This window comes from Poecilia reticulata, chromosome 14 (assembly GCF_904066995.2).
Source record: "Poecilia reticulata chromosome 14, P_reticulata-male-v2, whole genome shotgun sequence".
Lineage (NCBI taxonomy): Eukaryota > Metazoa > Chordata > Actinopteri > Cyprinodontiformes > Poeciliidae > Poecilia > Poecilia reticulata.
In genome coordinates, this window is record NC_088843.1 from 5,491,990 (window position 1) to 5,517,174 (window position 25,185).

A 25,185-nucleotide genomic window follows, 5' to 3' on the forward strand; every position below is an offset into this window, starting at 1 on the left:
TATCAGTTTATGAGACTGATAATTTTCATGAAATTGTATAAACCCAGGTGAAAAACATGTCTGCTCCTGTGTAAAGTCACTGGCAGCGAAGAAAAGTGTCAAATGTTTGACACCAAATTTTTCCCTCTTGTTTCAATCAGGATCAAGAAGTATAATTTTTATGCCAATATATTAAAAACTATAGTAAATAAACTATAAACATGTCATAATATACAAATCCTGACATTTATACTGAATTTTTTGTAAAATGATGCCAACATACACACTATGCAACAGAGAAATATTAAAATTACTTTATTACAGATGATTCTTTATCCAGTAGCCCTCTTCCAACAAAAAATAGTAATTACAAACAAAATATTACATTTATCCCCTAAACTTTGCATCTGAATTACTTTTATACATTTTAAATCACTTATTTTTCATCTGAATGAATATCTAGTCTCTTCTGCTATGCAACATTCAGCTTTTTTTATTTGTAATTTTTTTTTTTGCACAAACTATACACTTTAATACAGTTTAATACAGATCTGTGGACAAGGGAGAATAAAACAGCAAGATTCACCAAATATGACAGGAAGAATAAAAGGAATACTGATAAACAGACTGTACAGAGAAGTGACCCGGCCGTCCACCGACTCTCCGCCAACAGCAGCTGCCCCCCCCTACGTCCCCCCCCCCTCCCGCTTCAGGAGGAGGAGGGGGGTCGGGTGTCACAGTAGACTCGTAAAACTGGTCAGCTACTTGTGCAATCAGTGCAACTGATCCAGTTCGGAGTGACCAGCGTCTAAAGCTAGACTCTGCCCCCACTGCCTTGCAAAAAAAAATAAAAAAATCTATAGTAAATACATGTAAACCTCTGCAGGTTGTTTGGCCCTCTGCAGACAGTTTAAGGAAAATAAAACACAAAAGAGATGAAGAGAAGGGGAATAAAGAAAAGCACTCATTTAGTTTCTAAACTGAGAAACTAGCATGTTTTGACAGGATGGAGGCCTAATTTTTGTTGCTTATTTCTAGATGGAAGTGTAAAATGCGAGTCTCAAAGATTAAAGCCTGAGTAATGTCAGAGGATCCCACATGACCTAAAGTTTCCAAAAACTAAATGGACTTCAGAGCCTTGTGCATGACTTTGGAAACTACCTCAGGGTGAAGAGTGCATTAAGTTCTGTGGCATTTAAATGGTTTTAGAGTCTAACCTGCTGTCAGTGTACAGTCCGAGCTAAAGGAGAAAAATATAGAAATTATGTGCAAAAATCCTCCTCATACACTTTTGAACAAATTGTTGCTGCTTCCACAAGGCAATTTGACCTAAAGCCGTGTTTTTGTTCGTTCACAGCCGAAAAACAATGTGTAACAGCTGCAAACGGGACAGGTGAAAACTCAGTAACCCCCCCCCCCCCCCCTTTTTTTTTTTTTTTCAAACTACAGCAACTCTAAAGCCACAGCATTGTGTGCCCTCACTGCAGGTTCATCTCGCTTCGATTTGTCCTCTAGATTTCCAGGCTGTACAATATTCACATGTTGACTGTACATTCCATCTGTAGCTTCGCAATAAGACTTGGATCTTCTCTAAAATTCTCTTTTATAGATTCATATAAACACCAGCACACTTCCTGGTCCGTCGATTTTTCCCTGCAGATCAGCGAGCGGCCCCCGGGCTTGGGGCCCTCGAGAGACGCGGGAGGGAAGGAGGCGAAGGTGGAAGGACGCAGGGAGATCGGTGGTCAGATCGGAGGGTGAGACAGAGCGGGGTGTCACACCGGGGGAGGGGCTCTGCAGGGGCACAGCAGCGGAGATCCCAGCATCACCCCCCATGGATCCGCAGAAACATTCAGCAGTCACCAACCGACAGACAAGATGGTCATTTGTTTTATCTCTGAGGCCTTTTTTTAAACTTTCAATCAGCATTTACATCCCGTTCGTCACTGAATGTGTGCCGTTTTTCCATCTCATAACCTTTACACTTTCTCTGTACATGCATCCGAGTTTACCTGCTGCTTTGACTGTGTGTGTGTGTGTGTGTGTGTGTGTGTGTGTGAAATCAGACGCAACATTTTGAGTTGGCCTTGGCCAAAGTGCGACTCGCTGTGACTGCACCCCGCCAAACAGGCCGACAGGCTTTTACTGCATCGTTCAGGACATTGTGGAGTTACTGCCGACAGGTGAAGAGCGATCACCGGCTTTTATTCAAGTTACCTACTGCTGAAACGCCGTCCCCATCATGGCGGGCTAACTGCAGCGTCCGCCAGAGCGAGACTGGGTGGGCGGAGGTCCGTGGAAACCCAGGAGCTGAGCCAATCATCGCTGCTACTCCTTGGCTGTGTGGCTTAAACTGGCTGAGCCTCTCTGGCACTCAACGACAAACACGATCCAGTGCTGGAACGGAGAGTTGTGGCCCGAACTACTCCTACAATTAGCATGCTAGCAGTCTGACTCAAAGTCCTTCACTAGAGATTCATAGAGAAACGGGTTAAAGGCTACACGTTCATGCTAACACCACCATGTGGAAGTTGTGACTAAAATACACTGAAAAGGTGTTTTCTGGAGTTTTGAAGTAAACCAAAGCCGTTAGAAGCTAAACGGAGACTAGTTATTATACTCATTAGAGACGACATTATTCTGTATTTTTGCCCTTTTGGTTGTTTTTTTACTCAACTTTTTAAGTTTTGCAAACTCAAACCTTTTGGTTCAACCGAGGAAGAGGCAAACTGACCCAGACTCAACTTCAACTGATAACAGGAAGAGTGAAAGGAAAACATGAGACTTTTTCTGATTTTTAGGCCTTACAACCTCAGTAAGTCCTGGAACACGCTGCTTTGAAATGTTGTCGACCTTTTGGAAATATCAGAGTAAAAGTGATGGCTACAATACGACAGATCAACTTAAATTAGTAACTTCATATGAGTAAACAACTAACTGCTCTCTCACAATACAACATGAGAATATGGACAAATGAGGAGCTCTGGGTAAAAACAAAATACTTTAAATGCAGTTTTTAAATGTCGTTCTCAAAGAAAATGGACTAAAATTCGTATAAGCGGGTCAAAGGTCAATAAATACGAAATGTTGGAAACCGGCCTAAAGTTTCTAGAAATGACTCCGACCTCGAAGCGTTCGCTCCGGCTGTTGCTATGGTTTTCTTATTTAAAATCCAAAACCTTTCCAGACTCCAATTTCAAAGTTTTTCTGGACATTTAAACATTTTCTGCAAAATATGTCATCTCATCCAAACCTAGTTTAAAAAAAACATAGATTCAGATTAAAATATTGTTCCAAAAATACTTAGTAGCCAAAAAAAAGCACATTTAAAATTTTATTTTTATTTTTTATTGCGTTATTTTAACCTATAAATCTCTGCCCCTTTATAACCCCTTATATTTCTTTTTAGAGTTTTTTTTAAATCTAATTGCTTTTAGAAAAAGAGAAGTTTAAGGAAATAACTTTAAATTAATTTTGATTGATTTCATAAGGCCATGAAAATCAATCAAAATCAACTTGTCTTTTTTATTAACTTAAATTCTTAATTATCTTGCAGATAACAAAACATGGAACAAAATCTGTAAAATCAAACATTTCTTCAAAGCTTTTTTACTTCTTTAAATCTGGAGATGCTTAAAGTAAATCCAAACTTCCACAGACAAACACACAACTTTCAGTTTTTCCCTCCTTTAAATTTTCTCTGCTCTGTCGACTCTTCTGCCTTCCAAACATTTATCCAAGATCACGTCAGTAACTTCAGTGTTTTTGAGTGTTTTGACAGGATCTCAAGGATTTATGCAACTTCAGTTAAAGCAGCAACTTTTTCCTCATGAGACGATTTATTGTGCAAACATCCGACTCAATCAACTAGACCCTAAAAAATAACAGAACCTGCTGAAAACGGGTTTCTCTGGAGAAACTCTGCGGTGAATATGGTGGCTGAATGGCAACGCAGGCTGAATGGCAACGCAGGCTGAATGGCCGAATGGAGCCGATTGGCTGCAGCGGCCGAATGGAGCCGATTGGCTGCAGCGGCATGCTGGGAATGGCATTCAGGAGCTGCAGCTTGGTTTCAGCTCTGATGGGTTTCCAAGGACCGGCCAGTCTCACCAGTCTGCATGGTGAGGTGCATTGTGGGATATGACCTATCTGTGCTGTGCACTTTGTGAATGTGTGTTTTTGTGTGTGTTTTAGTTACAGTGACTGTGGTTCTTGTGTTTTTAGGTGTATGACAGGTGGGAACCGTTGGAGATCTGAGAGGTGATGCTGGCGCTCCTGCTCATGCCCTGTTCACTCCTCCCCCCCGATGACGTCCTCCTCATAGCCTGTGGGCTGTTCCTCACCCCTCCTGCGCCTCCCTGACTACTTCTCTGACTCCCTCCTCCGGGATGGTGGAGGCTCCAGGGCGGCGGGCCACCTGCAAGCATGGGGTGGCCCCAGGGCTGCTGCGAACTGGAGCCCCCCTGGTGGTGACTGTGATGGCTGCCTCCTCCACCGCCTCCGGGCCACTGGCTTCCCCCCTGACCTCCCTGGCCTCCTCCACCGCCTCCGCCCCCCCAGCCTCCTTGGGAGTCTGGGGCCAGGTTGGTGAGCACCATGTTGCTGAAGCCCAGCCGCAGCGACTCCGAGTCGAAGGCCTCGATCTCCCGGGCCTGGCGCTCCAGCAGCGAGCGGATTCGCTCCAAGCGCTCGTTCTGGAGGGAAAGCATTTCCTCTTCAATCTGAGGGGGAGGAAAAAAAATATATGGTTAACAGAACAAAAAAACCATTAAAACCCAACTTGATTTTTGGTCTAGTTTGTTCTGCACATACACTAAAATTAAACAAAACTAGCCTATAAGTAACTTTCCAGCAAACAGAGGTTTGTTTTGAGTCAATAATTCGTTAGTATTGATGAAAACAAAGTTATCTACTAAGACATTTTTCCATATTATTAGTACTTCTAACATGTACTTTTTCATCAATATTAAGGAATTAAACACCTATTTTTTGATTAAAAACTACCTGTAAGCTAGTTTTGCTTATTTAAAATGTGCCAAGGTATTAGCACTGGAAATGCTTGGTAAAGTTTTATGGTTTTGCACCTTCATTAACTTCCCGACAAACGCAGAACTTTGCTTACTTTCTGCTCCAGCAGCGCCCTCCGCAGCGACACCCGCTGCTCCAGGTCCCGCCTCTCCTTGTCGTGCTGCGCGTCCGTCTGCATCTTGATCTTGCTCTGGTAGGCGTTGAGAAGCTCCAGCTCCTGCTGCAGCTGCATCCTCAGAACCTGACACTCGCCCTCCTGGGCCTCGTCCAGCCGCAGCTGCAGGCGGGGCGGCCGCATCACACAGGGAGAAGGAATTAACCACATTAATGCAACTGATAGTAAACGTGCAACAAAGACATAAAAATCAGGGCTGCAACCGACCATTACTTAAGTTATTGATTATTCTGATGATTTAGTGGATAAAATAAATAATTTGGATGCATGTATGTGTAATTGAATTGAAATTATTTTTTTGTAAAGTGCGCTGAGATTACATTTGTTGTGAATTGGAGCTACATAAATAGTTTGAATTGAATAAAGAAAAAAAAACATTTTATTGACTAAATGCAACATTTATTTAGTGAATTCTTGATCATTTGTTGCAAAGGATGCATAAAAAACAATAAAACATACTAACAACACTTCTTAGCTCAGCTTTTTCTGCTTGCATCAACACTGCAGTGTAGGGCTGATGGGTTGATTATTGTTTTGATTAGCGATCAATAATTGGACTGGAAAAGGTGATTAATAGATTTTTTTTTTACAGAGTTTATAAAAGGTGACGGTTGCGCCACTGGAGACGTTCTGGATAGAACATATTTACACAAAGCCTTTTTTTTTTATTTTATATGCAAAGTGTTTATACCTTTTGTACAATTTTGGTTTAACTGCTGCTCTGAGTTTGGTGTTGTTTCAACAAGTGGCCGTTTTTTTGAGTCTGTATCCTCCAGTTAACAATTAAGTGATTTCTGAATTAGGTGACTATTATTTCAATAATAGATTAATCCGATTAATCAAGGATTTTTTCCGGTTCCAGGATTGGATCAGAGCAGCAGACGCTCACCGCCTGGGTGGACAGCATCTCGTTGATGGAGTGGTCGTACTGCTCGGCCAGGATGGCCAGCTTCCTGGTCTGCTCCTCCTTCAGCCTCTTCAGGACGGCCTTGTGCTCAGATTTGGGCGTGGTCTCCAGGAGGTGGTTCCTGAGGGCCTTGTACTGCCGGGTCTGCGTCTTACACGTCTCCTGGAACTGCTTCTTGATCTGAATCTCCTTGGACTGAAGAAGATAAGTTGGTTTTTAGGTCGACTGTTTGCTCAGAAAAGAAGCTCTTGTGCCCTGATCCTTGTACCTTGAGGCTCTTGGGCTGCAGCCGGACCTCCATCACATGCTTGCGCCTCAGCTCCCTCTCCCTCCTCTTGTTGTACTCCAGCTGGTTGGTGAGCTCCGTCTGGTGCTGGGTCCGGATCAGGTCGGCGCGCGCCCTCTGGATGGTCGCCAGGTGCCTGAACTCCAGCTCCTGCATGGACTCATGGTGCCTCAGCAGCATCGCGTGTTCCAGGTCCTTCTGCGTTTGCCGCTTGTTCAGCTCCTAGCAGGAGTTGTAAAAGGTCTTTCAAACAAAGAAATAAGCTAAAAGTGGCGTTTATGTTTAAGTGCCTTTACGTACCTCTCTTGCCAAATCCTGCTCCACGTTGTGTCTGGCAATGAGGATCCTCCGTTTGAACCGCCGACACTCCAGCTCCAGGTACTGCCTCTGCCTCCTCAGCAGGTTGGCCTCTTCTTCCGCCTGCAATGATCGGACAAACACGTCAACTCCCACAAACCTTGCAGAGCTTTTCCTTTATGTTATTTTTTAAAAAGCACACGATCCCCAGGCTGTCTTTGAAATGCTCACCTGAAAGTGCTGAATGTTTTCTTTCTGCTTGGACAGCCACTCCTGCTTCTCCTTTTTGGGAGTCGACTGGTTCTCGCTAAGTTCCTGTCCCACAAGTATCATTTATTTCACCCGGATCGACATTTAGATTGAGAAATTATTCAAACTGATCAGCAACCATCAGAGGCGGCCAGAGCATGTGCAGGGTTACCTCTTTTAGCTGCTCCTTGCGTAGTTTATATTCTCGCTTCTGTGACTCCAAAAAGCTGCTCAGCTCCTTCTTCTGCTGAACCTGGATGTGCTGCTGGAACTTCTTCTCATCGTTGGCAAATGTCTTCAGCTAAATCACATAAAAAATAAACAAATACAACATAAATAACGGCTCCTGACATAATAATTAGCTTCAGCTTGGCTACGTACATCCTTCTCCAGTGCGGCCTGGTGTTTCTTCAGCAGCTTCTCCATCTCCTGAGTGAAGTTGTTCCTCAGGCTCTCCAGCTCCTTGTCCAGCCTCAGCCGGTGCTCATCCATCTCTCCTTTCAGCTTGTTCTCCAGGGCCATCAGGTGCTTCTGATGCTGCCGCCTCATGCGTTTGTAACCCGACATCTGCTCCCGTAGCTCCGAGTCCTGCTCGTGTTCCTGCATCTCGCGCGTCACCTGCAAGACGTCGTCCGTGATGAGAACAGCTGGAGAATCCAGACAGAGAGGAGGAGGAGAAGAGAGAGGGTGGCCTTACAAGTGACGCCGTGCGTATGGTGGCGAAGTGCTCTCTGTTGCGGTAGTGCTTCCTCGGGGCCTGAGCCGGCGCCGGCTGTGGCTCGGTGGGCTGACTGCTGGCCGCCTGCTCCCCAGAGAGACTCTCCTCTTCCTCCTGGATGAAGAGCAGAAATAAAAATCATCCCTTTTGCTTAGAAACTATGAATAAGAGTATTGCACAATATATAAAACACATTTAGATTACTGCAGCATTTCGTTTCGACGTGCCAAATTTCCCAAACTACCTAAATTAAGGTTAGTACGCCCTCTGCTGGCTCCTGAAAGTCACACTCAAAGTTTAAAGCAACCCTTCAAGGATAAGCTGGTGCAGACGATGGATGGATGGATGGATGGATGGATGGATGGATGGATGGATGGATGGATGGATGGATGGATGTGCTCAATAAATGTAAATAATTGCATAATCTCAGCCATGCAGTGGTCCACACATTTCTTCAGCTTTCACAGGCTAAACAAAAAAAGCAGAAAGTGGCTGAGAAATCAAACTATTTCTTTTATTCTCCCCGTAAAATAAGCAAAGCAATTAAAAACACTTTAAGTTTAACCCACAAATGTCTCATAAGAAAGTTTTATTTGGACAGTGTTGCCTCGTATTGGATGTTTGGGAGGAATCTCTTTTCCATGTTAGGCTGCTGGTATAATGTTTGAACTGAATTGCATAAATAAAATGTTTTTGTGAATTTGTGATAATTAACTTGATTGTAACTTGAAAAAAAATGCAGAAATGTCAATTCTCCAAATTAAGCCTAAACTAAACATATTTTACTGACAATTTTTTATTTAATATTTTTTCTTCTTTACTCAAAACGTGGATTGCTTGGTTTATTTTAATAAACATCTTCCATTATCTACTACATTATAGCCCTAAATATTTAAGGGTTTCTCTGTTATTTTATGTTTTGTTCATTTCCTTTCTTCACCATGTGGTTGTAAGTTGATAACTCACGTTTTGCATTTATGTTTAGTACAAAAAACCCAAAAAGAAACAAAAGGGCTTCCAGCATAAACACTCATTTGCAGTTGGGTTTGTGATCAAATATCTCATGTTTGAATCCAGATTTGGTTTCAAACATGTTTGCATGACTGAGGTGGGGTCTGATCGATCCTCCCACCAACTTGGCGATGAGGCTTCGGTCTCTTTCATGCCAACGGAGTTTTGTGCCAACTTGCCCTCATCACTGCCCTCATCAAAAAAGCAAAGCCTTTTTGCTTTTATATCAAATCCACCAAAAACATCGACACTTTTAGTTCAAACAAGACAAAATGAGAAAAACTTCTAGTCGAATGAAGACTTGTGTAAAGGCATGGAAACTGCGGCGTTTTGAGACGTATTGTGTAACGGCTCACTGCCTGGACTGAAACAACGACAATGTGCAGCTCTGGTTTTCTAGCATCACCTTGTTTGAACGAACAGGCCACGAGTGGGCGGACATTGCAGAGCCATTAGCTTTTCACAACAGGACAGATAATGTAGGCTAAGCTGAAGACTGAGACACAAAGTGACAAACATTTCACATCGGTCTCGGTGCCCAAATTATTCATGGACACAAAAAATGGCAGGAGAAAAAAAAAAAGAACAGCCACTAAAAGCAACATTTCCATTTTGTTTGGAGATGATTTTTTTTTAATCTTAGGTTTTTTCTTAAGCCTTAAAGTGAAGAAGTGAAGTGAATACTTGATAAATGAATACAGGAAGACCAAAGAAATATAATTAAAAGAAGATGCAGCCCCAGTAGGAACAAAATAAACTCTCTTCACTGAAAGCAGCTTACATACTGTAACTATTAGAACTTCAGGAATTTTTTCCACACTGTCAAGCTTTGACAATAAAATTCAAAGAATTTAATCTGGATTTTAACTAAGAAGCAAAGGCTGCTCAACGTGTTACAGATATGAAGTCATCTCATCAGTTTGAAATCCAATATTTATTGGCTAGCACATCATAAACAAAGTGTCCTGATATCTCACTCTACATGTCAGTAATAGATCAAGCCTGTTGGATGGAGTTTCATTGCCGTTGATGCCCACAGCAAACACAGATGGCAGCGTCTGAAACACTAAAGGTCCAGGCAGCGCTGGAGGAAATGTGACTACTCATATCCTCACTCCAATATTTACCAAAAGTATCACCATCGCAAGATTTCCCATCAAGCAGTTCTGTCATAGTCAAACATTAAATATTGTACAATTGTAAAAATGGAAGAAATACGATAAAAGACCAGGAACACAGCAGATGGGTTGGTGATAAAGTGCAGTTCGATCTGGCACCGGAGAATGGAAACAATGTGGTTTTCTGTCGGAGCCGATCACCTTCCAATATCTACATCTGAGGAGGGAGGATCAGCCAAGAGAGCGGCTGCTTTTCTTGCACTCTACAGATTTGGGCTTGTGCTCTCAAAGAACCACAGGGCGCTCCCATCTTAGCCTAAAAATTCCTGCCGATAAGTCGTAGCTTAGCAGCGATTCAGTCAGCTGAGAGCCACTCCGAGCCAGGAGATGACAGAAATAATACCTTAGTGGGGAAGGTGTTAGGCCCCGTCGCTAGGTGTGATGCTGTCCTCTGAGATCAGTTTTTATTCTTCCTCTACTTCTTTTGTAATTGTGGTTGGCAAACAATGTAATGGAGCATTATGGCCACCAATAAGTAAGGATTGTGGACCAAATGTCACCAAAAAGAAAGAAAATTCATATCTCATCATCTAAACTACATGGTTTTAACAATAGAAATAGAAATATAACTTTTACTTCTTGAGTCTTAAATCAATAAGGTTTGGTTGGATGATACTGGAAGCGAAATAAGACATAAAAACACCAACATGCCTCCAGTAATCAGCTGATAAACATACAATCTAGACTTCATTAAGAAGAGTGTCATGATGGTAAAACTATGACAAACTGAATTAATTGCCATACAGCTTTAACCTGCTGTCTGCACGGCTCTTTTCTCTGTGGTTCAGCAAAGATTTTCCTCACTATCCTGACATTTTGACGTGTTAAAAGCTCTCTTAAGGCCCACGACTCTTTTCTGTTCTATGAAAAATCTTAACACTTCAGAAATTCAGCCATTTATCCTAAAATGACGTCACTAGGACCTACTTTTAGTTTAGGATTCTTTGAATATGAACCTTGGGTCCAAAGAGGTAAACATGCTGTTTGACAGTTTTTGCTTGTTAAATATGTTCATAATTTCCAACATATATAACCTGGTTATAAGATGATGTAACAGATTTCAGTGTGCCTCTGCCCACCGGTTTGACGTGTATCACGGAGCTGTTGGACATGACCGTGTGGTCTCCGTCCATCAGGTCCAGCTCGCTGCGGCTGTCCTGCGCCGCTTCGTTCAGGCTGTTGACAGAGCTGCTCTGGGAGCTGGCGCTGATGGACATGCTGGGGATGGACTGGTTGCTGCCGACGCTGTTCACCGTCCCTGTGCGACCTCCGCCGAGCTCCAGGTCCTGGAGCAGAGTGGACAGAGCACACGGATAGAAAGGAAGGGAGAGAGAGAAAGAAAGAGAGAGAGAGAGAAGAGACAAAAGAAAGACCAAGAGGCACAGAAAGTACAAAGAGGGACAGACATGCACAGAAACCAGCATATGCTTAATTATTTTCTCTAAATGATGGAGCAATTACAGAAACAAAATCCTCCAACGGACCTCATCTCCATCCTGGGTTTCGGTGGTGGGCCCATTGTGAGCCTCCTGGAGGAGGATCTTCTTCACCTTGCGGTACTGAAGGTTGTCCAGCTCCCGAACTGCATCCTTGGTTCTCTGAATGAGATCCATCAACACGGAGTCCGGACGCTCACGCTGGAGAAACGCGTGCTGGAGGGCAGGGCGGCAAGGAGGGAGAAATAAACTGGGATAAATACACGAGTCACAGTAACTCCAAGTAGGGCAAACAGTGACAGCGAGGAATTACAGAACAAAGATAAAACTAATTTAAACACCAGAATCTTAAGGCACAAAATGATGAAACCAGATCAAAATTCAAGAAGAATCAATAAATCACTTGCAGATTTTTCAGTTTAGCTCTGACCAATGATCAAACGATCGCAAAAAAATAAAAAAGATCTTTTTCTGATGAATGAATGAGGGAAGAAGACCGACATTTATCGACAGTTTGCCATCTCAGCTCAGTGATCTTGCTGTGTAAAATCGAGCTGCCTGTGTGTGAACTTACACCCAACATGTCGTCAGAATGTGGCCTGTCTTGAGGATTTTTCTGAAGGCAAGAATCGATGAAGTTTCTAAAGTAATCCGTCCTGGAATAAAGGTGAAAAGACAGAAGGTCAAAACTAAACAGAATCTATCAGATCAAAGTATCAGCACTAAAAATACAAAGTTTCCCTGAGTGACAATAATGAAATGCAAACATAAGTACTCTTAAGCTCAGACCATATGTTGTTCCCTTCTGTTTTCATTACAGATAATTTAACGTACATGAAGATAAAAATAAAAACCGGTGCTCACCATTCACTGGACTGCAGTGTGGGGCTCTCATTCTGCGCTATGTGGTATAAGGCACTCATTGCATTCATATTAAACAATGGAGGCTTCTTCTCCGCTGAAAAGGAAATGGTCAGACAACATACCTAAGTCACAGGGTCATGACTCCTTCTACTGGACGAAAATATCAAGTAAAGCTCCTCAGGGACACGCCTCACACCGCTGGTCCACACTGACAAAGTGCTGTGACGTACCTAACTCTATACAGGTAATGCCTAAGGACCAGACGTCCACTTTCCCGTCATACTGGCCCTCGTCCATAGCTAGAATCACCTCCGGGGCCATCCTGGGGAAAAGCACAAATCACGGTAAATCTACGGGATGCTTCCATCACGCTCTGTTGTTTGACATCCTTCGTTTTACCTTCATGTGACAGAATTTAAAGAAACACAAAATACAAAACAGTGGCAAAGTTCAGATTTTCTTTCCCACTGACGTGTGTTAATGTTTAAATTTAAGCTGCTGTGAGGAGAAACTGGAGAGTCACATTTGACTGCAGGAGCTGCTGGTAGCCTTTAGCATGAATATGCAAACAGAGGTAAACTACTATGGAAATCTACTGTGGAAGATCTAAATATTTCCAGGAGGTCATAAACTACAAACACTATTTTTATAGGGGTAGGGAAGAATCTTTTTTATTTGTGTTCAAACTTGGCAGGCCGTTTAGGTGCATGTAAACCATTTTTATTTACCAGTATGGCGTTCCCACAAAGGAGTTGGCAGGTGAGGCGATGGAGGCGGAGCCAAAGTCTGCCAGCTTGACTTGGCCAGGCTCAGTCAGCAGGATGTTACCCGCTTTCACATCCCTGAAACATAAAATCAGAGCGACGGAGAGCGATCAGTGACATACTGTGAACACAAACAGACCTGCGTCATGTGAAGCCCCTCACCTGTGGATCATGTTGTGGGAGTGAAGGTACGCCAGCCCCTGCAGAGCACCATGGGTAATGGCAGCAATCTCGACTTCTTGTAAAGGTTTTTTATGGACTGAAGCAGAATGAAAAATATTAAGAGGTAATGATTCAGACTTTCTAATCAGGGTAAACAAGCAGCCAGAAATCCTTTTTTTTTTTTTTTTTTTTTTTTTTTACTTTAACTCACCTTCAAGCAGGTCGGAGGCTGAGCCAAGGCAATACTCCATCACCAGCTAAAAACAAGCACCGATCTTAATTCCTCCACACATACACCAGTAAATGATTTCTTATACAAAAAGGTGACATTTTAATCAAATTCAGCTCACGGAAATGAATAACGTACCCATGCTGTGTGCTCACGAAGGTAGCATCCTTTGTATTCTATGCTGTTAGGGTGTCGGATCCTCTGGAGAAACTTCACCTCCTTTATGATGTCCTGCCATTTCTGCAGGAGACAAAACAGGTTCAGCGCTTTTATCGGCCGTCTGCTCAGAGATGGTTGCAGGAGCAAGCGCATCGATGAAACATACAGCAGAAATTGGTGTCAACTTTGGGAGATAAAAAGCGACGTCTCAAACCTCAGCACTGCTCTTAATCCGAACTTCAACCGGTGAAACAAACTGAGATTTTCTACATTTTCACTTGATGTCTGGAAATCTAAATATTTCTCTTCATTCTTGAGTCATCTCGATATATTTTGTATTTTTCCAGACTGCCCAATAGCCTCGTTTTACTTATGAAAATAGATTGTGTAACAAAAAAAAAAGAGAAAGAAATGTGTCTTACCTCGTTAGACTGTTTGCCGCTGTAGGACATCTTCTTAATTGCCACCACCTCATTCGTTCGCACGTCCCGTGCCTGGGAAACATAAAGCACATCTGTTGATTCGCATTTCAAAGGAAACACGTGTTTGACCTTTAACTTTCTGTACGTTAATCTCAACAAGAAGGTCCTTGTTTACGCCAGCAGAGTAAGGATCATTTAGAAACTGCAGTCAGATGTGAAACATCAGGAAAGTCACAGAAACTCGGTGCAATTAAACTCCTTCATGGATGGATGTGATTAGATCAGTCAAGCTTTACTGAACAGGACACAGCTTCTCCTGCAACACTTATCTGCTAAAATCTGAAACAGTGTATGGAAAACATGCCATAGGCTGTGTTTGAATCCCCTGTTGGCTTAATTTGGCAGGTAAAATACCTATTCAATAGAACCTTTGACCGCTAAATTGAACACAAAGTACAGGGGGTGCAAATAATTGTTGCCTTACGAAGTAGACAGCCCCAAAGCTGCCATGACCAATCTCTCGGAGGTCAGAGAAAAGGTTCTCTGGATCTTCCTTGAAGAACAGCTCGGCCACGTCCGGGTCCTTCAGGCTCCCCGCCCTCACAGAGGAAGGCATCCTGGTCTACGTAGTCCCGTATCGCCCGCACAGAGGGGGTGGGACTATCTGGGCGCAGAGCTACACCAAAGCAGCTGAAGACTCATTGGCAGCTATGTGGGAGCCTGAGGAAGTCAGCGCATGGGCACCTGGACAGGCAGAAGAAAAGAAAACAACAAAAAAACATTCATTTTGCACAGAAAGAGGGAGACATGCGGGATGAGTCAGAAAGCCAGCATTTGAACAGAGATGATAAAAAAAAACAAAAAGGTGTGATCCACAGTGAGAATAGTCGGACAGAACATCTCTTCATCTTAAGCTCAAACTACTGAAGCTCAAACTGTTTACGCCGAAAAACTGGAGTGATGCCTCAGTCTGACAATGACATTCTAACATCTTTATGACGATGTTTTTCCTAATCAGCTTCACATAAATACGTCCGGTGCAATGATTAACAAGTCGTGAGACAGCGCGGCTGAAGGAAGTCCTGATATATTCATCATCAGCTCTCCAGACAATCAAAGTAAACAACAAACAGTTTCCTCAGAAATGTCAGCAGCTCTTTGAATATCTGAAATAGCTGGTTATTCTTCCAGCTGCTGACAATAGCAGGATGAACTAACTACAGAGTCATCACTAACGCATCTGTTTAGACCGCTTCAGCAATTACTGCAGATCTGTAAGCTACCGGCGTGACTGGGGCAATGCAAATATCGCAGGATTGATTTAGTGTCCACAACCAGGAGGCGGCCCACAGTAATGAGAAGCAAGATGAATAGGAATGCAAGCTCTTCTCTAAATGCAATTCATCTACTTTACTCCAGTTACAACATGAACTCTGTAGGATATTATTCATATTCTGAGAAAATGTGTGCACCTTTTACATGCCAACGCACGCTGTACACTGGGGAGGGTCAAAAGTGTGGCCTGTGGACCATTCACAGCCCTCTGGATGATTTTAAACGGCCAACGACCACAATTCAAGAACTTTACAGGCGATGGTTGCAGACACACTTTATTTTATTATTTTAATTATAGGGTGGGATTTTCACTGAAGTTATGCATTTTAAAAATAAAACAATTAAATTTGGTAAAAAATGGACAATGCTAAGTACAGCACAAAAAATGTGTCCTTTAACCAACTAAATTGTTTACATGCAGACTAGAGCACGTAAACAGCAGGTTTACTTAAAAAAAAAAGTCACACATATATTATTCTAGGGAATGATTACAGATCATATCGTAGAAAACACACAAAATAATCCGAATACACAGTCTATTTTTTTTTTAATTAGTGTTTAATTATTGACAAAGTAAAAAAAAAAAGAATCTAAAAAAATATCTTGGTAATAATAATAAAAAAATGTGGAACCTTCAAACTGACAGCTTGACACTAAGGTTACAGAGAGTGAAATTATCAATGAGTCATATCAGAACAGAGTAAACATGCTAGCACTAGCTTAGCATTTCAGGAAACAACTCTGGATGTAAACGTCAATAAATGCATATCTGACAACCTTCTGACTGAGTGAGGTATACGGGACACAATAACAATACCTTACATAGAATATTTGGTGTTTCTTTTCCAAGCAAACATGACATTTTGTGAAATCCAACGCAGCATCTGACCGAAACTTTGGTTTCAGTTAGACCAGAAACCACAAAGACTCTTGTCATCTTAGAGCTAATCTGGCGTCACCGTTTTATTAACAGATCACCAAATAAAATAAATCTCAAGTTGGTTTATTTTTGACTTTCCCGTTTGCTTTCAAAGAGTTCAACCAATTAAAAACTAATTACTATGTTCACAACTTTAAAAGTTTCTTCTCTTGAAATGTATAGACGTGCCACCATTTAATTGAACTGTATGATGATATCTGTTATGTGCAGTGAAACCCCACAGCGGTAAAACACATTAAACCTCTCCGATTTCAAAGTGATCCTCCCAGAGCATCATTTGATGATATCTGAGCTCATGTTGCCAATCCTGCTCATCTACATTTTTCTGGAGCAACATAAAAACACAACAAAGTGAACTGACTTTTCTCTTTTACCATAAAATTAAAGCTTATTAAAACTCTCAAAAATGCCTAATGCTCAAATTACCCTACAATAACAGGCCCAGTTGGGTAATGAGCCAACACTTGGTCAGGAGTGAAGATTTCCTGTAATGTTTTTGAGACATGAAGTTTTTCCAGCTAAAACCAGACGGTACTTCCTCATGCTTAAGATGTTATGGCCTATTCATGCTGCATTCCTTTCCCCTCATGCCAACAAGCAAACAACATTACAAGCTGGAAAACACGATATTTCCTTGTACTTATTAAAATGACACATTAAATAAAACACCAGAATACAGTATCGATATTATAAAAAAATCTCTTTGTGACTAAAAATATTTAACACCTCAAAAAAGGCCTAAAATATGTGTGTGAATTTCAGAGCGTAATCTTCTCATCCGTCAGACGTCTCCCCGCCTTTAGATGTGGTTTCATCTTTTGAAGAGATTCCCAGAATCAAAACTAAGGAAAACAAAATTCAGCATCATAGCTGATTAAGAAAATCTGCTGACCTCAATCGCTACTGCATCCTTAAATTATGTTTGTGAATCTGACTACCTTTACTCACACTATATTAGTTTTAATAGTTTTGATCTTGTTCTGTCATTGATCAGTGAAAACTTAGTAATAAAGAATGTTATTGCCTTATTAGGCTCGACTGCAACTCTGCAGGAGACCAATTAAGAACCTCGTTTCTTTCTGGCTCCGTACGTTTCAGATAAACATCCTCATCGCTTGCTTTTATGTCCTAAGGTCGCTGGATTTTAGTTTATGATCCAGCATGAAGCAAAAACAGCCTGATACTTTGAGATTATACTCACACAGAATGAAAAGGAAAAAAGCTAAAGCACAATCAGCCATTTCTCTGTTTGTCACACACTCAATGAAACAGAACACTGAGCACAGTCACAAGACTAAATCTGGAAGAGATGTGCCCAACTGCAGTGTGTGTGTGTGTGTGTGTGTGTAATTACTCAGAGGAACAGTGTGTTCAAAATAAAAATCACAGAATGTTTCCCCTCTTACAGCTAGAGGAAAATGATTATTAGATGAGTTGTGTGAATTGCTTTTCTATGACCTGTTAAATAAACAAAAAGAGGTTAATGAAGAGGCAAAAGACGAAGAAGTAAAAGACGAAGAGGCAAAAGACGAAGAACTGAAGGTGCAGTGCAGAGAACGAGTCAGTAAAACATGGAGAGGTGGATAATAAATAATCAAATGCTTTTATTGATTTCTAGAGTGAATCTCATTAGAACTTCACATTATTGGCAAAGGATAAACAACTCTGAAATTTGCTGGTTTTTCGAAAATATTAAAAACTGATAGCCTAAAGAATTTACTCAAAGACGTACATCTAATTTTTAGATATTACTCTAAAAATTAGAGTAACACCTAATGTTTAGATGCAATTATAACAAAGTTTTTGGACACAACTAAACGAAGTTTGAGTGAATTATAAAAGCGCTGCTGCTGCAGATGCAGACAGGTTTGATGGCATCCCTTGTAAAGATTAAAAAGCCTTAAGATATGTTTTTATTCATTCTAAAACTGGAAACAAAATCAATAGTAAAAATAGTAGAAGAGTCTCTTTTAAAAAAAAAAGTATTTTTATTTATTTTTTAACCTGATCAGAGCTTCTGAACCTCTACTTAGAAATCTATGACTTCTTGTTTTCCTTCTATATAAATATAATGCGACACAGAGGCTTGTTTTCTGTTAGCAACAGTCCAATAGGTTGGACAAGGAACCATTTTTATCTTGTCACCACACACAAAAAGCAAGGAGAGGTAAAAAACAAACAAAACAAACCCATCCAGAGCTCATTATTAGAAAAAAGTGACATCATAGGGTCAATGAGTCGGCTAGTAAAAGCCACCCGGGATTTGAGGAAAAGCCCCTTTCTGCCCCATCATCGCAAGAGTGAACAAGTTTGTTCAACTCCACTGGGACTTTCAACAGGATGCCGTGTGCTTTGGTTGAATGAGACCAAAACAGATTTTTGGCAAACTCCATGTGGGTTTGGCATGAAACAAAGGATGTGGAAAAGCACCTCTCGGATACGGTAGCAGCTACTGAAGGAGGTTCTTGTTATTAAAAAAATTAAGAACCACCGATCTAACGAGAGCAAATCATCTTTGTGAATTGTTGCAAAAGATTACAATGCATAAAAGGTCAACACCTGGTGAAAAACAAAAATACATTTTTCAGAGAAACAATTATTAAATAAATGTGCTCACATGCAAGGCTTTGGTTTTCTGTTTTCCAAACATAAGATGGATTTATTTTAGGCCTTTTTCACGTCTTTGACAAACCATTTTGTGCATGTTGACAGATTAAGTTGGTTTTTAATGAAGTTATCAAGCAGAATTCTCCAGAAAGCGTGATAGTGTTTGTATAGAATAACAGCTGTATATTGATTATGTTTTATTTCATTCATTCATATAAACTATATTATCTAGACACCCTTCCTTACAGATGCTCACTGAGAGATGCTTAATGCTGCAATACTAAATAATTCAAAACAGAAATGCACTTAGGCTGTTCGTCTTCTAAACCGATCGGCTTCATGAAACTGGCCTTGATGCACATGAAATATTTCCTAGCTTCTCATTGCAAAAGATATTAATTTATAAACAGAAGCTACATTATTTAAGTGTTTCCAACCCATTTAAGAGTTCAGTAAAACGAATAAGCGATATGTTTAACTGTTCACATGTAAAAAAAGAAACATCAGTCACCAGCAGTACTGGAATCAATCAATAAACCGAGTGTTGGTGTAGGATTACTCATCATCAGGCAGGAGCTCAATAAATGCAACACAGCAACGTTACAGCCGTTTGTTCAGAGAAAATCTTAATTTCAGGACCTACATCAGAGCTGTTATCCAAACGGCTTACACACACACACACACACACACACACACACACACACACACACACACACACACACACACACACACACACACACACACACACACACACACACACACACACACACACACACACACACACACACACCTCTATCCCAAGATGGAGGGTGGGGCGTCCACGCTCTTGCTTCCCAGACTGATTACAGATTGTTGACTTGACTGAAGGGTGGAAGTCAAAACTCTCCAGCACCCCGCCCCAAATTCACAAAGGTGACACGTCCCATTTTCTGCAGCTACAGTCACGATTGTGATGTGAGAGGAAAGAAGTGACCAAACTCCAAGAGGATTTAAGCCACCACATTTCAACCGCCGGACTCCATTCACCTTCCTGCAACTAAAATAAATGGCACCACTGTAAAATCACCAATGTGCTAAACTGTGTCTGGACTTCAGAGAGCCGAGTTAAAAACTGCAGCACCTTCAACAAGACAAGAACGAACCACTTACTGCTTATATCAAGATCATCAGTTGCAACTTTTAAAACTCCAAAAATGTTAATTTCATTGGAACCCTATGGATTCAAGTTATTTTATTGAAAAGGTTCCAGAGTTGCTACAGTTTTTAAATATTGTAATGAATCATATCAGTTGATAGATAATTAGTGTTTAGTTTTTTTGTTTTAAATATCTGGAATCCTGGCGCGACCTCTCTCTTTTTTTATCCACAGTTTTCAATCCACTCCGTTGCTTTTTATTTTTAAGCAGCTATGATGGCAAACCGGAAACTGCTGCTGCGCACGTTACTCAGCAGGTTGTTGCTAGGCAACCGAAGAGTGAGTCGATGGTACCAACGTAGCTTAGCTAGCCATGAGAGGTTGAGCAGCTGGTCTTTCCTCTGCCTACATCCCCCAGAATGCTGTGTGGTTCTGGATTGGAGTTCAGTGAAATCATTGAAAATTCTGTCAGCTGTGTTATTTATTGATTTTGATCACCTGTCTATAATGTTATTGACTTATTCTTTTAATGAACAAACATTAAAAGAGTGGTGCCTCTTCCCCACTTGTTGCTACTAATATTTTGAAACCATGTTTTTTTTGTACTCAAAGTTTCTATTTTTACAATCTTCCATGCCAACTGTAAAGTGTGTAATGAACAAATCAAACAGCAAATTATAAATAATTATTTCACTTTCTACACTGCATATTTGCTGAACTACATAAAAAGAATAAAATAATCTGATTGACACCTTTTTCCTTGATCCTAGTGTCACATTTATGTCATTCAAAGAAAAAAAAAAAAGCACAAATATGGTCTAAACCAATAATAAACACGTGGACATGAACACCTAAGAGGTTTTCATAGAGGTTTGAAGCCTCGACTAACATGAAGGTTTCACAGTTTCCACAAAAAGTACAAAAAAAACTCGCATAAATTATCTACTTGTAGAAAAGCTGCAATTATTCCTGCTTCTTCCACATTGATTGTTACTGTTATAATCATGTTATCTGGAATTCATTAATCATTACTTTGAGTATAAAACAAAGCCTTACTAAAGTTAAGACTAAAAACATTTTTACTGTTGTGCTATTCATAGAGCAGTAAATAACATACTCAAAGTGGTTGCTAGCCTGCAGCTAAATGCTTAACAAATATGCTGCTAGTTTAACAACAGTTGTGTTTTTTTAAACAGTATTGTCACTCTACTACTCTATGCTCCACAGACCAAGAGAAAACTAATCATTCTGATAACTCCAGTAACTACTGACATTTTAGTAAAAGGACTACAAACCAGAAAATAAAAAGTTTTGTGGTTATATAACCGTCTTTTTTAATTACACTGAATAATGTAGTCTATAAAAATGTTCTGCTTACTTTATCACAAAAAAAAAACTGAATTAAAAATAAAAAAAACGTTCCTTTTTCACTGTGAACAACACCATTAAAACCAGAAGACAATGAAGCAGTTATCAGGCACAACAAGTGAAATGAAAAACCGTGAAAAACACAGTAGGGTTAAGGTTAATGTGCCTTATAAATGCTGTGCAAAAATCACATATATTATGGAAACTAGGAGGCTCATCCTGTGCAGCAATTTGCTCTGCAGAGGCAAACTATCAATGGCTAAATAAAGCAGGGTAGGCTTTATTCCAGAGTCTAATCCATTTTTCCTGGGAGACATTTAAATCCATCATGCTGTTTGTCCATATTCAGCGCCCTCTGATACAAAGCTGGCAAGTAAAACATTAAAACTTAAAAAGGGGCTTCAGTTAGAGCCTTTGAAAGCACTGTACTTGAAGCAATCACGCAGCGATGGAAAGAAAGAGAATGACAGGAGCACAAATCTCCAAAAACAACACAAAAAAAAAATAACTTTCAGGTTTAGCATGAAGACTGCATTAAACCCGTTTACAGGTGAGCTGCTCATACTGCAGTGCTCGCTTCACTGGGTTTATATCCATCTAGCGCGCAGAACACGGTGTGGGTGTTCAGGTACATGAGGTTATCCAGCCACTGACATAACATTTAAGCTGCCTCCATCCTCTGTTTACAAATCCCAACGTATTGCCATGCACGATTTATATTAACAATGCTCCTGATGCAGGTGATCCACCGTGCCATGCATAACTTCAGCGGCAAAAAAAGTCCCAGATAAAGCCAGCAGTACTGAGTGCTATAGCCCGTGTTACGCAATATCAACACACAAAGCTGAGGAATGCGACTCACGTCAGCGCATAAAAAAACAGCCATCAGCTGCCGATGGATCCCCTGCCAGCCGCTCTAACGCGATATTAGGGCACTGATTCGTTGTCCTCCACTGCCCTGTGCTGCTCGTAAACACACAGCCATAACACGAAACTTATGTGCGACATATGCAGGAGAGCCAGCACCGATGTCACCAATTAATCACACACAGCAGTCCATGACTCATGATACCTCTGGTGGATAAGAAAACTTCCCAAACCAAACAAAACAAAACACATCCAGAGCCGAGCTGGACTTGACGTTTAGCGAAAGGCTACACTGGACAAAAACAAAACCGAGGGAGTGGCACGGCTTGCAACGATCGCTGCATAAAGCGGATTAGCAAGCTAACCGCATCCAGCTAACACTTATTTGATAAAGCGATCTGCATCCATTATTTACATCTCCAATTAGCTCCTTAGTCCGTGTCCCTGCATGTTTAGATTAACTACGATTCACGTTGACATTAAAAAAAAACAAAACATTTTTTATACAATCAACTGATCACCACACAAACCGAAATTGAGAAATATGAAATATGTCGAAGAGAAACAATATATAAGTTGTGACAGTAACTTTCTGTTAGCAGGCGAATAGCAGTAAATCTGACTGGCTAGCCCGGATGCTAATAGGCGTTGAAAACAAGCCTCCGAAAAAAAAAAAAAAAAACAACTGTTGTAAAAACTAAAACCATCAACCGTTATTAGTAAAAAAAAGATTAGACTCACCAAGTAAATGGGGAAATCCACATGAGTTGAGTTATTATGTGAACAATTCAGTCACCCTGCTCGCAGCAGCCCGGGGTGGCTAAAAATCACAGACAGCCAATGCAGTTCAGAGAAATCAAAGTGGGAATTTCGCTAGTTGTAAAGATAGCAATGCTAATTCGCTAACCAAACCGCATAACTGCCCTACCCAAACACATAACAGTCTAGCTGGCTTCAAGTCTTCCCTATTTCTCCACATTAACGATATTAGTGTCTGTCGCCTATGCTGCTGCCAAGGGCGGCAGGAATAACAACAATTTAAAGCAACGCAAGGCTAGCTAAGCTGGGAGATGGCTAACGACAGCCAAGCATTAACTGTCATTGGGAGCTGGCTGGCCAAACCCGCTAGCTGCTAACGTCAGGCAGCAGCCAGCAAAGTTTCTCTAAAAATGGCGGCGAAGAGAGAATCTCCTCCCTTCCACTGAAAAGGAAAGCGACTGATTCTTAAAAAACAGAGTCGAAGCAAAGAATTTAACCTGGTCGTGAGCGGATCGCGTTGCACTTTATGCGGGGACTGACTGCAGAGCTCTCCCTGGTCTCCCAGTTAAGGCGATGCTGTGACATCCAGCAGAGGCAAACTGAGGTGTGCGGAGGGAGAGCCATACACATAATGACTTGTCAACACGATATTGGGTCCGGGGGCATTTATGATTGCAGAGGATGAATGAGTGTCTTTCTTGTGTGTTTGGTTTTATGCACTTCCAGCCCCTCATGAGACCCTAACCTGATTAACCGTTTCAGTCTTAATCTGGCGTCTATTAATAGCCAATCGTCAACACCAATATTATATCATATCTTCTTCAGATCATATGTCTGTTTCCAAGCATCAGACTGTAAAAGGTAAACAGTAATAATGTATAAACTATAGCCTCATATGATTAAAATATGACTACTTCATTCAAGAATTGATAATAATATCCGTATTATGATGACGTGTGGTAAGATAGCTTGTGTGATGCTGCAAAATGTAAACAGCAGCTTAACCTCTGTCAGCTGAAATATATTGAATTTATTTTTATTTTTTTTTTACCCTTTTGTACATCTAGAATGACGTTTTTAATGATACGGACTCATTTTGTCCAATCAGTAAAGAGTTTGTGGCATAATTTAATATTTTTCAGACACATCACTGATTCATAAAAAAAACATTAATTAACAACTTTGTGTTCGCTAAGCTACATTCCACAGCAGGGCGACATACATAGCTGTAATCTACGCCAAGAAAAGATAAAGAGGCGACGGAAACGTGCCTGGCAGCAGAGAGGTTAAAGATGGACATTCCACAACAGGCTGCAGGCGGGCGGACCAATCAGCTTCCAGAAGAGGCTTAGCGGGGCTTCGATTGGTTGTCTGGCATCCCTGTTGTCATGATGATGGGAATCAGGGTCTGCCTGTGTGGTCTGTATCCAGGCGAGGAAGTCTACGGATGCAAAAGGATGATAATGGTTCAGCTGCAGAGGCACCAATCCCCGAGACCTCTCTGGATGTGACGTTTAGAGACTTTTAGCACCGGTTAAGAGGAATAGATCACTTTATACAGCCCCGATTTGTGAAACATGTGATATTATATATATGGTTATATATACAAAGACTGATATTAAATCATTCGGTGTAAAATAAATATTTTAATTTTCTATTTATAAAACTGAAACTGCCAGTAGATTTATTTTTATAAATATGGTGTCAAAAATATTTATGTAATTGGATAGAAAAGGCAATAGGTAAACATTTTAGGAATGATTACAAAAAACCTAACAAACAGAAAAACATAGTAACTGCAAACTTTTTCTTACTACACAAACAACTCATAGCTGATTATAGTGCCTAAATGAATATTACCACAACAAACCAGTACTCCTTGAAAATGATCTTATTTTTTAATTCTTAAATAGTCTTAATAGTTGCTTAAAAATTCAACCTATATTTTCTTCTAAGCAGTTACTATTACATAGCACTACATTTTTGTTGATCCTAAGTACAATATGAGGACCAAACACTTGATTAGCCTGCAAAGACTTACTTTTGAATAATAAAAAAAACTCAGTTTATAATTTAAAAAGTGAAACTCGTATCTAGAGATATTTAATAAATTGGAATATTATTGAAATGTTTATTTCAGTAACATTTTCTAAGTGAAACCCATTAATTACGTCGTTTTCAACCCTTATTGCTGTGAAATAGATTAAAACACATTAACTATCAGAATATAAAACCAGACAAATGGAAACATTTTAATACAAAAATATGCGCTTAGTGAAAAGTGCTTTTAATAGTTTGAATATTTTACAA

The 25,185-nt window shown here is 40.7% G+C and overlaps 1 protein-coding gene across 2 annotated transcripts; it reads right to left on the reverse strand.

The window, feature by feature from the left end:
• Positions 1-1,389: 1,389 nt before the first annotated feature.
• On the reverse strand, positions 1,390-23,534 carry taok1b (TAO kinase 1b). 2 transcript variants are annotated; one of them, XM_008427379.3, is made up of 22 exons: positions 23,373-23,534; positions 22,858-22,936; positions 14,349-14,608; positions 13,865-13,936; positions 13,422-13,523; positions 13,266-13,311; positions 13,055-13,151; positions 12,857-12,970; positions 12,359-12,450; positions 12,129-12,222; positions 11,839-11,920; positions 11,313-11,480; positions 10,908-11,114; positions 7,619-7,753; positions 7,303-7,539; positions 7,094-7,222; positions 6,904-6,987; positions 6,676-6,795; positions 6,358-6,597; positions 6,072-6,284; positions 5,102-5,284; positions 1,390-4,700 (listed from the first exon to the last, which is right to left on the reverse strand). In XM_008427379.3, the coding sequence occupies exons 3-22, from the start codon at positions 14,478-14,480 to the stop codon at positions 4,200-4,202; spliced, it is 3,048 nt and encodes a 1,015-aa protein (XP_008425601.1). In that variant the 5' UTR covers positions 14,481-14,608; positions 22,858-22,936; positions 23,373-23,534; the 3' UTR covers positions 1,390-4,199. The 2 variants fall into 2 exon arrangements, with proteins under 2 accessions (XP_008425601.1, XP_008425602.1); XM_008427380.3 differs by lacking the exon at positions 22,858-22,936.
• Positions 23,535-25,185: the final 1,651 nt, after the last annotated feature.